The following is a 15,316-nucleotide window of genomic DNA, read 5'->3' as shown; positions in this document are numbered from 1 at the left end:
GCCAGACTCGTACTGAAACCCAGAGAACATCCCTGACAGACACCGAAGAGGACCTAAATAAACAGAGGGCTCTCCTGTGGCCTTGGACTGAAGACGCCACGCTAACGGGCCGCGCTTCCCAAAGCGATCCCTACGGACACTCCCGCGGGCGCCTCGGTGGCCCCGGACAGGCTCCTCCCAGGATCCGCGTGCAAGGGGAAGACACCCAGAGCAACCAAGCCCAACAAAGGGCAGGACTCGTGCTTCCTGATTTCAACACTTGCTACAAGGCTACCATCACCAACTCGGTGTGGTCCCCCCACGAGGGCAGACGCAGAGGTCAAGGGAACAGAACCGAGAGAAATCTGCATCTTTATGGCCAATTAATTTCCAACAAATTTCAATTCATTTCCTCCAAGACAATTCAGTGGCAGAAAACAGTCTTTTCAACAAATGGTGCTGAGACAGCCAAGTGTCCGTGGGCAAAAGAACAAACAAGAACCCTTAACTCACACCACATATAAAAATTAACTTGAAATATGAGACGCCTCAGGGCTCAGCGGGTGAGCGTCTGCCTGCGGCTCAGGGCGTGATCCCAGGGTCCTGGATCGAGTCCCGCGTCCGGCTCCCCACAGGGAGCCTGCTTCTCCCTCCGCCTGTGTCTCTGCCTCTCTCTCTGCGTCTCTCATGAATAAATACATAAAATCTTTTATTTTAAATAAATATAAAAATTAACTTGAAACAGACGACAGCTGAAAGTACAGACTTAGAGGAAAAGATCAGGGTAAGTCCCCCTGTAACGTTGGGTTGGGCAGTGGTTTCTCAGATACAACCTGAAGCACAAGAAACCCAAGACAGATAACGCGGCCTTCACCAAAGTTCCAGACGTCTGTGCTTCCAAGGACACCAGCGGGAACAAGACAGGACAACACACAGAACGGGAGAAAGTATTTGCAGGCCTCGCATCTGATAAGAACCCAGGACCTAGAATACATGAAGAAAAACTCAACAATTTAAGAAAAAAATGTTTAGCAGGCAAAGGATGTAAATGAACATGTGTCCGAAGTAGACCTACGGATACCCAGGAAGCGGACGGACAGACAGGCGACGCCGCCAGTCATCGGGCAACGCAAATCAAAACCACTTCACAGCAACGGGGAAGTCAGGATCAGAAAGATGGACACGCGTTTGCAGACACGGAGACCGTGGGGCCCCCGTGTGCGGGGGGCGGGGGGCAACACGGAGCAGCCACTCTGGACGACAGTAAACCTGTTACCACACGGCCCAGGGGGCAGTCCTAGGTCCACGCCCGGCGAGTCAGAAGCGTACATTCACACAAACGTTCCTGGCAACACTACCAGGGACAGCCAGGTGCCCACCAGCGGAGGAGGGGACAGGGGCGGTCCAGCCCCACAGCGGAGCAGCAGCCGAGGAGGAACGGCGCCCTGATGCACCCACAGCGCGGACAAGCCTTGAAGCCACACAAAAAAGACACGTGTTGTCAGATTCTCTCTAGAAAACCTCCAGAAGAGGCAAATTCATAAACACAGAGAGATAAGTGGTTTCCAGCATTTGGGGGTACCCGCTGATGGGTACCAGGATTTCGTAGGGGTGACGAACACGCTCTAGGATTGTGTGACCTTTGTAGACCCCGAACTACACGCTGCAAGAGAGAGTCTCGGGGCAGCTGAACTGTCTCCGTTTTTCAGTAACAAGAGCCACGGTAAACGCAGCCGCGCACGCCGCCAGCTGGAGCGACTCACTCTCCACCACGGGGCACTGCAACGCATGGCCGCAGCCAGGGTGCCAGGACTGGTGGGAGCCTGCCCTGAGGGAAGACGCAGGGGGACCTGCCCGGCGGCCACGTGCCCTCTAGGCACAAAGGCCAGGACACGCTGCCCCCGTGCGCGTCGCCATCCGTCCCGTGAGGCCGGGGCACTCCTGGCACTCGGCGGCGCAGCGTCCACTTGCACCAGGAGCCCCGAGACGGCAGGAGGCCCGGGCCCGCGCCCCGGAGACCCTCTCCACTCACGGTCACGCCAACTCAGACATGCAAGAAGAGCCTCCTTGGCCTTCCACCAAACGTACAAATGGCTATTTCCTCCGATTTCGGCACCCAGGGCCCTCGTTCCTACTAAAGAGTTTCTGAGGATTCCATGACCACGGGGGCCACCCACCGCCAGTGCCCGGCTGAGGACGCGTGTGCTGCCAGGAGCGACCCCCCGCCCAAGCCTCCTGCCACCCAACCAGAAGAGACTGCAGACTCATCCCATGCGGGGTCCCGCGCACCAGCGAGGCTGCCCCAGCCTGGCCCCGCGCGAGTCCCGGGAGCAGGGTGACCCCGACCACGAGTGCACGGCGGCCAGGACCCGCCTGCGTGTAACTTCGGCACCCGGAGGAGGCCTGTGTGCGACAAGGCAGGGCTGGCCGGGGCTCCCTCCGCGGTGCCCTGCACCCCGGCACACGCCCCCGACGCCCCCGCTGCACAGACCCCGCGTCGGCTCCCCCGCCCTGGGAACTGGACTCGCTCCGTGAAAGCAACCCCGCCGGAGCCAGGGGGGATTTACTTTTACAAAATGGTAAAACTTTGGGATCCCTGGGTGGCGCAGCGGTTTAGCGCCTGCCTTTGGCCCAGGGCGCGATCCTGGAGACCCGGGATCGAATCCCACGTCGGGCTCCCGGTGCATGGAGCCTGCTTCTCCCTCTGCCTGTGTCTCTGCCTCTCTCTCTCACTGTGTGCCTATCATAAATAAATAAAAAAATTTTTTAAAAATGGTAAAACTTTGTTTCTCGTCCCAAGTGGAGATTCCTAACGCAGCAATTCCCATAAAACACTGCAATCGTTCTTTGGTCGGTCTGTGCCGCTGGCTTGTCAGGCGATTCAAAGCGTCGCACGGGGTCTGCGCAAAGCGTGGCAGGAAGCCTTTGGGTCACTCTACCTGATTTTTTCATTACAGAAAACTAGAAGTACCCAGGCTCTCAGCCGGCAGCTTTCTCCCGGAACCCAAATCTCTAAGGCCCCTCGTACACTTTCCTGCCACGGAGAACAGACACGGGAAGCACACTCCTCGGTGCCCTCCCACCTGCCATCCCGTCCGTGAGGACCTCGGGGCACCCCCCCCCGGGGCACCGACCCTCGCCACCGCCTCACTCTCCAGCCCGCCCCGAGCACCCCCCCTTCCCCTTCCGGACTGACTCACTTATCAGCAGTGAAAACCCAAACGGGGCGCGGCAGCCCCGATGGCCCGGGTACCCGGACTCAAGGCCACACCTGGGGGTGACAGTGCACCCACACCTTGCTGGCCGCGGGAGTGGGGTCATTGGCCACAGCCCCCGTGGCCCGAAGGAGCAGGGGCTCAAAGGCCCTCCGAGCCATGCCACCCCTCGGCCCACAGTGCCTGGCTTCCGCCATCCACTGGCCCCGCCGGGCCTGCTGACCACACCGCCCACGCCAGCCGCACGGCTTCCCACGCGGGCTCGGCCCCCCATTTCCTGCCTCCGCTCCTGCTTGGCAGTGGCCCTGGAGGCCACCTCTTGCCCACTTCTCCAGCCAGCTCCCAGGCCCCACGGACTTCAGGTCCTGACCCCAGCCATTCGCCCAAGAGGCGGTCTGTGGGCCCAGGGCCCAGGGCATGTATTTCTGGGCATCCTAGGCCCCCTGGAGTCCACCTCCTGCCACACCGGCAGCTGGAGGCCTGGAGTGTGAGCCGCGAGCCGGGCTGCCTCGCAGGAGGCCCCTCGGCCCTGAGAGCGCGCTGTGCGTCCCCGCAGCAGGACAGAGCGGGAGCCCCCCTTCGGGCAGTGAGGCCTCGACCACGCGCGGGTGCCACAGACGATGAACCCTGGCTCCTGCCTGCTGGCTCCTGCGGCCCTGCACCCCACACCCCAGCACACCAACCTGAAATGCTCCTCCCCCAACCCAGGCCCCCTCCCAGGCCCCCTCCGGCCTCCTCACCTCAGCCCGAGGACACTCCCTTCTCTGCTGGCCCGTCACCTGCTGCCCTCTTCTCCTACAGTCCCTCATGCCTCAGATGAGACATGGTAGCTGCTTCCCACAGGGGTGGAAAATGGGGGCAGGGAAGGCAGCACGCGGGGCCACAGGGACCGCCCCCGGGGGACCCCAAGACCTCCAGCGCTCAGCCACCTGCCCAGCCAATTCAAGGAACTGCCCACAGAGGCAGGCAGGGCGAGTGTACTGCTGGGAGCACTGGTGTGGGGGAGCCGGGGTGCTCCCTGGTGCTCCCTGCCAAGGTTCCAGCCCCTGGACAAGGGCCCAGCTCTGGGGAGACACTCACTAAGCCCAAGGCCACCGGAACCACGCTAGTAACAGCCCCTAAAAATGAGCTCTCTGGGCCCTCATCGCCCACACACCTGCAAGCCCAGCTGAGGCTGAACCGGGGCAATTCAGCAGAACCACCCACAACCGGGAGCCCAGACCTCCTGGCCCCAGAGCTCCTCTCCAATAGCACCAAGCGCCTGGGCGGACAGGGCCCAGGGGCTTCAGAAACTTCAGCAAGACCCCACCTGGCCCAGTGACCGTCCTGGCCAGTCCTCGGATCGGCCACTGGGGCCCGGCCTTGGTGGCCCCGGTTGGTCAGTTCCTGCCACTCTGCACACTCTGCTCACAGCATCAGCAAGCACGACCCCCTCCCACCTGGACAGCGTGCACGGCGCGAGCTGCCTCAATGCAGCGCTGAGGGCGGTGACGGCGTTACAGCAAAAACAGGAAGTTGCAAAAGATCTGAAAAACCGTAAGTGATGAAGGAGAAAAAAGCAAAACAGGCGTCCCCACAGATCTGTCTGCCACTTGGACACATGTCATTCTTAACAGAATGACTCCATCTTGACATAATCCCAAATCACCCCAAATCACAACTCAACAAACGAGGAGCATGCTCTGCACGCAGGTGCTGGGCCACCACCCGCTGAAGCGGACGAAGCCAGCGCCCGCCGGTGCACCCCAACGAAGCCTGGACCCGGAACTGGTACAGGCCCCAAGAGGGTCTGGAGGGCACCCAAGGCAAACCGGGACGGCGGCTCTGTCCACTCAGCTCCTCCGTGGGCACCTCTCAGTGCAGCGGCCCCCCGGGCTCTGCACAAAGAGGCCTCAACATGGTTTTAAGAGCACTGACCCTTCACCCCAAATCTCAGCTCAGGCTCCACCAGCAAGTCAGAGCTCACCCGAGCCCAACCCTCTACCGGGTCGTCTTCTGGGGCCACCGACAGCTCAGAGCTGGGGTCGGGCAGCTGCTTCCCACAGGGGTCCTCAGGACCACCCCCCCCATCTGCTCTGCGGGCCTAGGCAGAATCCCAGGACTAGTGCGAGTGTGGCCAAAGGAAGCTCCAGGCCCATGCGGATCCTGGTGCAGACGAGCCGCAGGGACCTGAGCACGGGGCGGGCGCGTCCCCACGCAAGGATGGCCAGGCCCCTCCCGCGGGCCAGCATTCTAGTGCAACTTCGGGAACAGCTGCCGACTCCCTGAACCGTCCACCTGAGAGAGTCCTTGCTGACCAGCTGGGTGCACCGTGGAACAGCGTCCCCTCACCAGCAGGACTATAAAAGATCCCAGACCCCCAGGAGATAAAGGTACACGGGGGGCGGGGGGGGCAGACACCCAGAGGCTGGGAGACAGGAACTCACCTGCCAGAGGCACTCCCTGCCCCTCACTGCGGGCGGTGTCCTCCATGCCCGGGCAGTGGAGGGGAGGCTGCAGATGCCACCGCTGCTCAGCTCCCCAAGACTAATACCACCAGACTGATTGTTGAGCCACGACTCCGCTCCATCCCCATGGCGGGGGGGGGGGGGGGGGGGCAGGCTGTGGGGCAGAGGCTAAGTCCCAGGAGCCAAGCCCCAGTGCACCTGTCCTTGCCCCTGCCTCACCTGCATAACTACACTGGAGGGCACGACGCTATCACAGGTACCTGCCATCCAGGCAAACTGGGCCCCTCTAGGGAGGTCCCAGCATCCGGTGTGCCTGCCCCAAGGGGGTGAGCAGAAGTGCAAGAGCCCCAGAGGAGCCGCTCCCAGTCAACAGCCTGCCGAGTACCATTACCATCATAATCACGGTACCCACAAGACCACTGCAGCCGCCTATTTTTAAAGCCAGGGGCCAGAAAGTGCACAGGCCATCTCCACCACACCTGCAGTGGCCGACCCACACGGAGAGCCTCGGCCCCACGCGGCCAGGGCACGTGGAATGGTGCAGCTGCTTGGAACAGGTGGGCACTGCCCACAAAACCAGTGTCCGCTGACCACGCGACCAGAGGCGGAGACGATCGCTCACGCAGCTCAAATCAGAAACTACATCACATCCATCAACCGGGGAGCGGACACGCTGCAGGGCGCACACCTTCCGGAACCCACTTGACCCTAAGAAGGCACAGAACTGCTGAGACAAACAGCTACGCGGGCAGGACACCGATGCCAGGCCCAAGGACCACAGGCCGTGCGGTTCCACCACACAAGGTGGGTGCTGGGGGCGAAGTTCTGGAGACAGGACGCAGAGCCGTGGCACCGAGGGCTGCCGTGGGCAGGGGGCACCTGCTGTAAAATGAGCGTGGGGAGAGTCACACAACTGTCAGCGCTGCCCTAAGTCACTGAGCCGCACGCTTGCGCGGGGTGAGCCGTGCGACACACAACTGTCCCTCAACAAAAGCGCAGAGAGGACAGGCTGGCGCCCAGAGCCTTGTCACCGCGCCCGCAGGGGCCCCACCACACTCCCACAGCCCTGGAGGGCACCACCTGGCCTTGACACGCCCGGGGTCCGGCCACCTTCCGATTCCCTCCAGCCCTGACTGCTCCGCCCTCCACCCCCCCCAGAAGAACCCCAAATCCCACCCCGCAGCGGCTGTCCTGAGGCCCACACCCCTCAACACCACAGACGGTGACGACAGCCACGTGCGCACGAAAGCACAAAGCTGAGGGATTCAGGTGGGGAAGGGGGAGGGCGGGACAGCACGGCACGGAGCTGGTCACAGCACGCTGTCCCCAGAAGGGACGGTAAGCAGCAGGAGGCCAAAGGGACCCTGGGGACAGAGCAGCTGCAGAAGCACGCCCTGTGCAGACCACGGAGGACCGACCTGCCACGGGGGCTTGGTGGGGAAGGGGGTCGGGAAGGCGAGTGGGGAGTGAAGGGACAGCTACACGCATCCCGGACACCTGGCGGGGAGCCCGCAGGCCGAGGGCTAGAGCCCGGGCAGCCACCCCAAGGCCGCCCCACAGCCCGACACAGGAGCCTGCGTCCAGGGGACCGCGATGGACCAACCCGGCGTCCCCGGCGCTGCTCAGCCCTGGACGCGGTAAGGACGCCTTGGCTGGGCAGGAGGGGACGAGGTCTTGGGAGGAAGGCGCGGCAGGATCGCCGGCAGCCCCAGCACCCCCCAGGAAGCCAGGGCTGCTGCCCCCCTCCACGGGCGCCGCGGCCCGTGCCAGATGGCATGCCCGCCTCCTGACGCACCGAGCAAACAAGGGTGAGCCGGCATGGCCCTGGCGCGGGTGATAAACAGCACACTGCAGCCTCCACACCTTCCCGTCCCCCGTGTCCCTGCGGACTCCGCCACGTGGCCTCGCGCTCGCACGGAGGCAGGATCCCTCCCCCGAGACCCAGGCCGGGCCATGCCGCCCTCGCCCTCGTAAACCTCAGGGTCCTAGGGTAACAGCGATGGCTCAGGGGCCTGGGAGGGGGGCGGAGACGGCAGGTGCCTGAGCCCAGGCCCACAAGGCTGAACCAGAGCCAGGCCCGGACTCCGCCACGGGGAAGAGGGGCCCCCGCCTCCAGGAAGCAGTCCTGGACTCCGCTCCCGCGCACGCAGCGGAGAGAGGGCAGGGCCCGATGGGAGGCCCGGGGCCAGGCTCGGGCCCAGAGGCGGGGCGGGCCGGGGTGCAGGCGGATGCACCTCGGGGCAGGTCGGTCAGGGCAGGAACTCTGGGAAAGCCACCCCCACACCAGCACGTTTGGCTCAAACAGGTGAGGGGGTGTGGCCCTAGTCCCCGCGTCCCAACCAAGCCCGAACCCCAAAGAAGGGCCCTAGGCCCCCGTCAGAGCTCAGGAGGGAGAAGACAAGGGGCCTGAGGCCACAACAACCCCCCAGCGGGTCAAGATTCAAGTAACAGGTGACCCCAAGGCCACCCTCCTGGGGCGGGGCTGACTATTCCCCAGGGAAGACCAGCCCAGAGCGCTTCCCTGGAACTTCGTCACCTCATCCCCTGCCCCATGTGCCGGGGCACATCGTCAGCCCGGAACAGCCCTGCTGTGTGAGGGCAGCAAGAGCAGCCCCCAGCAGAGCCCCGGGCACCCCCGAGCCGCCCCCGGGGGCCGGACCAGCTCCCACGTCGTCGGGCCACTCGCCGGCGCTGGACCCACGGGTGGGCAGCGCGCCTCGGCACACAGCACCACCCGGCCCGGCCTGCTTGGGGCAGGTCCAGGTGGATGCTCCAGGGCCTCTTCCGTCTCCCAAAACACACCTGTGCGCCCAAACTGCAGATGTGAACAGTGCAGGCCCCCCCTCCATTCCCACGGCCAGAGCCCGGCAGAGGCGGGCACGGGGAGCAGAGCCTGCGAGGGGCAGGCCCTAAACACAGCCCCGCGCGTGCAGCCCGGCCCGTCTGCACCCACAGCAGGCCGCCCCAACCCCTGCCCCAGGTTGGCGCAACCATCACACAGTCATGTTCCTGGACTAACGTCCTCACCCACTGAAAAGGCCCCTTTCACACTGGCTCCATTTTCACTGCAGCTGGACGCGCCGCTGCTCTAGCCTCATCCATGGCTTAAGGTCAAACCCCAAAGGCTTCCCCATCGGTGGCTCCGTCAGGACGCACACGACTGTGTGCGCTCACCCACCGCCCACGCCGGCACCCAGACCAGCTCTGCACCTGCCCTACGGAAGTCCTCCGTATCGGGACACCTCTCAGGTTCCAACACACACAGAGTAGGGGGCCCTGGGAAGGGGACCGAGGCCTCGAGCCGGTAGGCCAGCTGCCACCCCGCGTGTCTAGGGAGCAGGTCGAGGCTGGACAATTCCAAACGCCCTAATTAATGAGGCAGCAACAGAAGAGAGAAGTCCCAGGCACTTTATGTTCAGCTGAGGAACATCTCTGCCCCTCTCTTCCCCAGCCCCCACGACCACCCTCCTCGAGCTCACGCATGTTGGAAGGGCCCCGGGAGGCACGGGGGCAGCAGGGCTGCATCCCAACAAACACTGACAAATGGTGACCAACACACTGCCCAGACGTCCCCTGCCCTCCTGGCCCTGTGCTGACCCCCCACCTGCTGGACCCCGTTCCTAGACACAGCCCGCCTCCCAACAGGAGACCCTCCTGCCGTCCACCACGCCCCCACCTGCAGGGGCTGACTCGGAGATGGTCAGCATTCAAGGGACCAGCACTCCGCTGTGCCTTAGCAAGCCCCGCTCCAGCTGCTTCATCGCCCCCCACCCAGGTCAGACAGGGGGCTCCCCTAAGGGCGATCCGCCAGGAGGCAGGCCTGGGCCCAACTTCTGTAACTTCCAAACTGGACCCAACGTGTCACGGAATCACACCCAGACAGGCCTCTTCCCCTCAAAACCTGCAGACCGCCGGAGACTGACCCAGGGCAGCGCTAGCCCCATCCCTGCTCCCACTCCGCGGAGGGCACCTTGTCTGCGTATGACAGTGTGTGTGATGCAGGGACCTGTCCGGTGATGGCCCACGAGTGTAACGTCTCCGGGTCATCCAGGCCAAGAGGTGGTGGATGCAGATGCATCTCGGTACAAACACCCAGCAAGCCCACCTGCAACGCTCACCTCACTAGATTCAAAGCACGCAAAATATTTAACGCTTTGAATGGAAGACGTGCCTCCCCGTGTGGTGGAAAGCCTCTCTCAGCAGCTCTAGAGCTGACGGAGACAGGAAACGCTGAGCACGCCCATGTGGGCAGAGGACACCGCGTGCTCAGAGGCTGCCGGACAGCGATGAGACCCAGCCGTCGGCAGGAGGGACGGGAGGCCTGCACAGCCTGCACGCAGTCGAGTCCCAGTCCCAGACCACGTCCAAGGCCGGCACGACACGCCGTTTGTCCAGAGTGAGAGGAGGTACACGGGGCACGGATGCGGTTTCCGGAGCAGAAGCAGCAGCACCAGAGCCACTCCGGGCTCTGGACCACCGTGCTGTGGGATGCTACCACCGGGGGAACGGGTCCACGTCTAGAGGCCCCCACGTTGGCAAACAGACCAAATTCTTAGGGAGAAAGTAACCTGAGACCTCAGGTCAGAGGCAGCAATGCAAACAATACCCACATGTATTGAGCCACCTCTAGCCTTGAGCTCTCCTGGGGGGCTCGGGAGCTGCAGAGTATGCAGGGGGCCCGCTGGGAGGCCCTGCCCTCCAGCCCCCACCCTGCACCTAGCACACACAGCCTGCGTTCGGGGGCTGCAGAGACGGTGCACGACCCATCGGGCAGCCCGGCACTTTGAGGGAAACTCTCCACCACGTCCCTGCACCGGCCTTGAGCCCCGGGCTTTCCCAAGCCACAGCAGGAGTCACTGAGCCGCTCCCACTGCGCTACGGGCCGAGTCCTGGGCCTGGGTCTCCTTCCTGCCCCCTGGGCATCTGCACGGATACGGTCCTTCGAGGCCTGAGTCCAGACCATCCCCAAGGGGGTGAGTGTGGCCAGAGAAAGGCAGCTGGTGCTGGGAGGTGGGGGTGAGGAGGAGAGCCCAAAGCAGGGGTGTCCACACAGCCCAGGAAAAACCCTTTAAAGAAAGAGGACAAGGCCAGGAAGATGGGAAGCAACCAGAACACCGGAACGCGTCTAACAGAAGGTAAAATCGTGCAGACGCTGGGCAGTAGCGGGCAGTGCCTCCAAAGGTGGGGCACAGAGTCGCCAAGGACCTAGCAGTTCCCCTCCGAGGCATGTGCCTGGGAGAAATGAGGACGGGGCACAGAAATGCTCAGAGCAGCACCGTCCGCAACAGCCAAAATGTGGAAACTGCCCCAACGTCCACCAGCTGACGGACGGATCAACAGACTACGCTGAGTCCACAGGGGGACGGGGCTCGGGCAGAGGAAGGGACGAAGCACCAGCACCCGCCACGTGGTACTCGGGTACTTCACGCCCGGTGAGGGAAGCCAGATACAAAAGGCCACATGTGCGACTCCAGTTACGTGAAACACCCAGAATAAGGGAGGTCCTGGGGGCAGGAAGTCGCCTGGTGACCACCCGGGGCTGGGGGCTCGGGGAGGGGGCCGCTACGGCACCTCTCGTTTCAGCACACAACAGGCTCTAAAATGGGCCGTGGTGACAGCTGCCCAAGTCTGCAAACACAGTGAAAACCACGGGCTCGTGACACGTGGAGGGGCGACACGTAAGACACCAGAATGATGTGTCCTCGAAGCCATCACCAAAGTCCTTGTAACACTAGACTGATCCACGGCATCAGAGGCCACCCGGAGCACGTGAGGACAGGCACGACAGCAGCCCCTGGGCTCCAGGTCCCCGTGGACTCCCTCCACCAAGCCCGTGTGACCCGGAGCTAGACAGGGCCCGGGAGGAGAGGGGGCAAGACAACGGGTACACGTGGCCCGCACGCAGCGCCAGCTGGGAACGTGCCCTTTCAGGCTGGGATGGGAACAAGGGCGAGGAGGGCCACGCAGAGGGACAGGAGAGACAAGAGAGACAGGGCTGGGCGGGCGGGGCCCAGGGGCACCTGCTGCCGGGAAGGCCCTGGCGACTGCAGCCAGCTCAGCTCTGCAGGGCTCCTGCGCGAGGTTCCGCAAGCCCCGGGGAGAGGGCCCAGCCGTTGACCCAGCAAAAAGGGAAACCAGCTCAAAAGTGACACAACTCTGAATATGCGCAGGACGAGCCCACAGGCAGATCCCCAAGGGCAAGCCCTGCTCAGAACCCTGCCCTCGGCCAAGTGCCTTTCCCAAGCAACAGCCCTGCGGCACGGCACGGGTGGGCCCCGCACGGGTGGGCCCAGCTCGGAAACCGCAGGGCAGGAATTCACCTTCTGAGTTCGCTTCCAGCAACAATGTAAAGAAGCAAACGCTAGAAATCCAGCTATCTGAAGCAAAACAATTAGGGGTGCAGGCCTGGCCACCCCTTTCCAGGAGCATGTGTAGTGACACCCGGAGGCTAACTGGGGACCACAGAAGAGCTGCAGGGCTCTCCTGACGCAATCTGGCCGCGGCCGTGAGCCCGGAAAAGCTGCCCCCAGGCCCCAGCCGGGGAGACTTGCGTGCACAGAGCCACCAGCGAGGACGGAGGGCCTGGGAGTCACGCCCAGGAGGCCTGGCTGGGTCTGCGGGTCACAGCCATGCTCATGATAACACTACGGTCTCCTCCCCTCCCCCCCCCCCCCCCCCCCCCCCCGCCTCCGTGTCCCCAGGGACCAGGAGCTCTCCGGAGGGCCGTGACGTGGGATGGCATCACCGTCCTGACAGCTAACGTGCCGCCGCCGGGTCTGCACGTCTCCCGGACTCTAACTTTCCGATGTGGCGAACGCTGATAGTTGCAACCTATGGGACCAAGAACTGTCCAGGGTCCCCCACGACTCTCCATAACAGAAGGGTGGACAGTGTGGGAACCGCCGAAGGGCAGCCGTTCCCACACCCTCAGGGGTATCACCGAAGGGGAGGAGTAACCCGAGGGCCCTTGGGGAGGGCCACCGCGCCAGCCAGTGGGGCGGACACGAGCCAGGGGCACTGGCGAGAAAAGAGCAGCCTGCCGGACGCCTCTTGACAGTGTCACCTCCAGATGGGGGCAGGTAATAAGGGGGGGCGGAGAGCTCCAGAAGCCCAGGTGCGTCACCTACCTCCCGCGTCCCTCCCGGCAGGCCATGCCTGGGTCTCACCCAGACGCCCCTCCCCACGGTGACAAAGCCAGGCAAGAAGCGTTCCTCCCCAGGCCTTGCCACCTTCTCAAGAGTGTGTCCCTCAGCACGGGCACACGTCGTGCGGACAGTCGCCGGGCGGCTCTGAAACCTCCCATACACCAAGGAATCCACTCGCCCTTCACTCGGTGCCGCAGCTCTCGCCACCGGGCTTCCCTGCCTCAGGCACCAGCACACCCCAGCCACAGCCCGGCTGACGCCCACCCCTGCCGCTCTCCAGGCCTCGAGGGAGGACGGCTGCCCCCTCCAGGCCGAACTCCACCGGCCCAGAAACCTGCAGGTTGGGCGGCTACCCCTCCACTGGCCTTCAAATCCAAAGACGTCCCGCAAGTTTAACCTGCGTACCGTTTACCAAAACAAATGTTCCTTCCAGGTGTAAACAGAACGCAAAACTCCATACAGCCTTTAAGAAAAATAAAAATTCAGGAAGAACACGTTGGCAAACAAAAGTAAATTCAGTTATCCGTTTTAACGTCAGCGGAGAGAAGCGTGCATGTACGACCGAAACACAACAAAAACGCCAGAACTCAGAATCAAAGATTACTGGAAAGAATGTTTGCACAGCAGAATTCTTTTCCCTCTGAGACTAAAATGCCCCACCATGCTTAATTTTCCTGACATTTCTGAGGCTTTGAAGCCTCAGCTAACGGATCTGAATCATCTGAGCAAAAACCATGTTATAGTGGCATGTTACTGGAAAGCCGAGAATAGAACGCTAAATATACAGACACACACCCATACAGGGCACTTTTGTAGAAAAACGATCAAACGAGAAACTAGATAAAGTTGTCCGGGGGAAACAGCGGGGAGGGGCGGCGGGGGGGACACGGTTCGTCTCCGGCAGGGAAGCAGAATACACGGACGGACGCCTGGAAGTTAAAATAAGAAAAACACAAAAATAGCGCCCACTTTTTGTCGAGGAAGGCGAGCCGAGCCCCTACGTGACCTCGGCTCACTGAGACGCTTCACCCATGCCTGCTGCCGGCAAGGGAAGGCTCGGCAGGACGCCAGAACCTTCTCCGGGAATCCAAGTCATGCTTGCACCGGTGGCCGGGCCCACACCCACCGCGCACCTCGCGAGGCCGCCACAGGCTCCATCTGTGCCATCGCCCTCTCCTCCCGAACGAGCGTGCCACTTGGAGCTGCATTCTGCTCTATTTGGGTTGGCAGTGCGAGCGCCAACAGCGGGGTGGCACCGCGGCGCTCGGCGAACTAGGTCAGCCCGGGCCTGCCTCGGGGGCCGCTCCCCGGCTTGCAGGCCGGCCGGGCCGGCGGGGGAGGCCCCCGGGCTGGAGGCAGAGGCCCCGGCGGTCACATCCCTTGTCCGGCCTTGAACGGCTTCCCGGCATCTTTCTCTTTAATAAGCAGGCGGCAGAGAGTCCTCCAGGGCTTCCCACGGCCGCCCTCGCTGACAACTAGATACTAAGTTGCAAGGTGAAGCCGCAGCCGCGCAGCCCCGCAGCCCCGCAGCCCCGCAGCCCCGCAGCCCACCCGCGGGGCCGGCCCGGGGTCCTCGGCGGGGATCGGGGATCGGGGATCGGGGCCCGGGCGGGCGGGGGGCGGGATGGGAGCCGAGGCCGGGGCCTGCGCTCCGGGGCTGCGCCCGGGGTCGGGGTTCAGCCTGTGCAGCCGGAGGCCGGCGGCGGGCCCCGGGAGTCCAAGGTTCGGGCGGGCGGGCCGGGGGCAGGGCCTCGGGATTCGGGGCCCCCGGGGCAGCCAAGGGGCTTCGGTCCACGCCCGGGGGCTCGGAGGCTCGGGCTGCGGACGGGCGCCGGGTCCCGGGTCGCGGGCTCGCGGGGCGGGGTCGCGGGGTCGCGGGGTCCCGGGGTCGCGGGGTCCCGGGGTCGCGGGGTCCCGGGGTCGCGGGGTCGGGGTCGCACTTACGTCGTCGAACAGCGAGCCCACGTTGGCCGTGACCAGCAGCACCGCGGTGCCCGGGGCGGCCGCCTTCCCCGCCATCGCGGCCTGGGCGGGCGGCGGGCGCTCGCGCGGGGCCGGCCGGGGTCTCCGCGGGCCGCGGCGTCAGCTGCGCCGGGGGGCGGCCCCGGGGCGCATCGCGGGCTCGGCGGGTCGGGCCGGGCCTGGCCGGGGTCCGGCCGCGCGCGCACTCGCTCGCCCTCGCTGCTCCGCGGCCCCGCGCCCGTCGCTCTCTGCCCGCGCCTCACCGCGGCCCGCGCGCAGCCATTAGGGTCGCCGCCGCCGAAGTTCCCGCAGCCGCCGCCGCCGCCGCTGCCGCCGAGGCGAGTCCCGCCCGGAGCCGGGGGGCGGGGCGTGCGCGGGGCGGAGCGGGGCGTGCGCGGGGCGGGGCGTGCGTGCGCGGGGCGGGGCCTCGGTCGGGGGCGGGGCCTGCGGTGGGCGGGGCCTGCGGTGGGCGGGGCTGCGCGGCCACCGCCCTCCCGTCGGCCCCCGGCCGCCCCGCCCCGCCCGGCGGCGCGCTGTCTCCGCCCCCCGCACTCCTGTGACGTCACGG

General features: G+C 64.5%; 1 protein-coding gene across 1 annotated transcript in view; it reads right to left on the bottom strand.

The window, feature by feature from the left end:
- Positions 1-15,055, bottom strand: part of INPP5A (inositol polyphosphate-5-phosphatase A) — a 158,694-nt gene extending 143,639 nt beyond the window's left edge. The window contains 1 exon segment of the mRNA NM_001003257.1: positions 14,731-15,055. Within this exon segment, the coding sequence (NP_001003257.1) occupies positions 14,731-14,805 (75 nt within the window). The 5' untranslated portion in view covers positions 14,806-15,055.
- Positions 15,056-15,316: the final 261 nt, after the last annotated feature.

Source organism: Canis lupus, chromosome 28 (genome assembly GCF_011100685.1).
Source record: "Canis lupus familiaris isolate Mischka breed German Shepherd chromosome 28, alternate assembly UU_Cfam_GSD_1.0, whole genome shotgun sequence".
NCBI classification, from domain to species: domain Eukaryota; kingdom Metazoa; phylum Chordata; class Mammalia; order Carnivora; family Canidae; genus Canis; species Canis lupus.
Note: the sequence above shows the minus strand (reverse complement) of the source record. Positions and strands in the feature narration are given on the sequence as shown.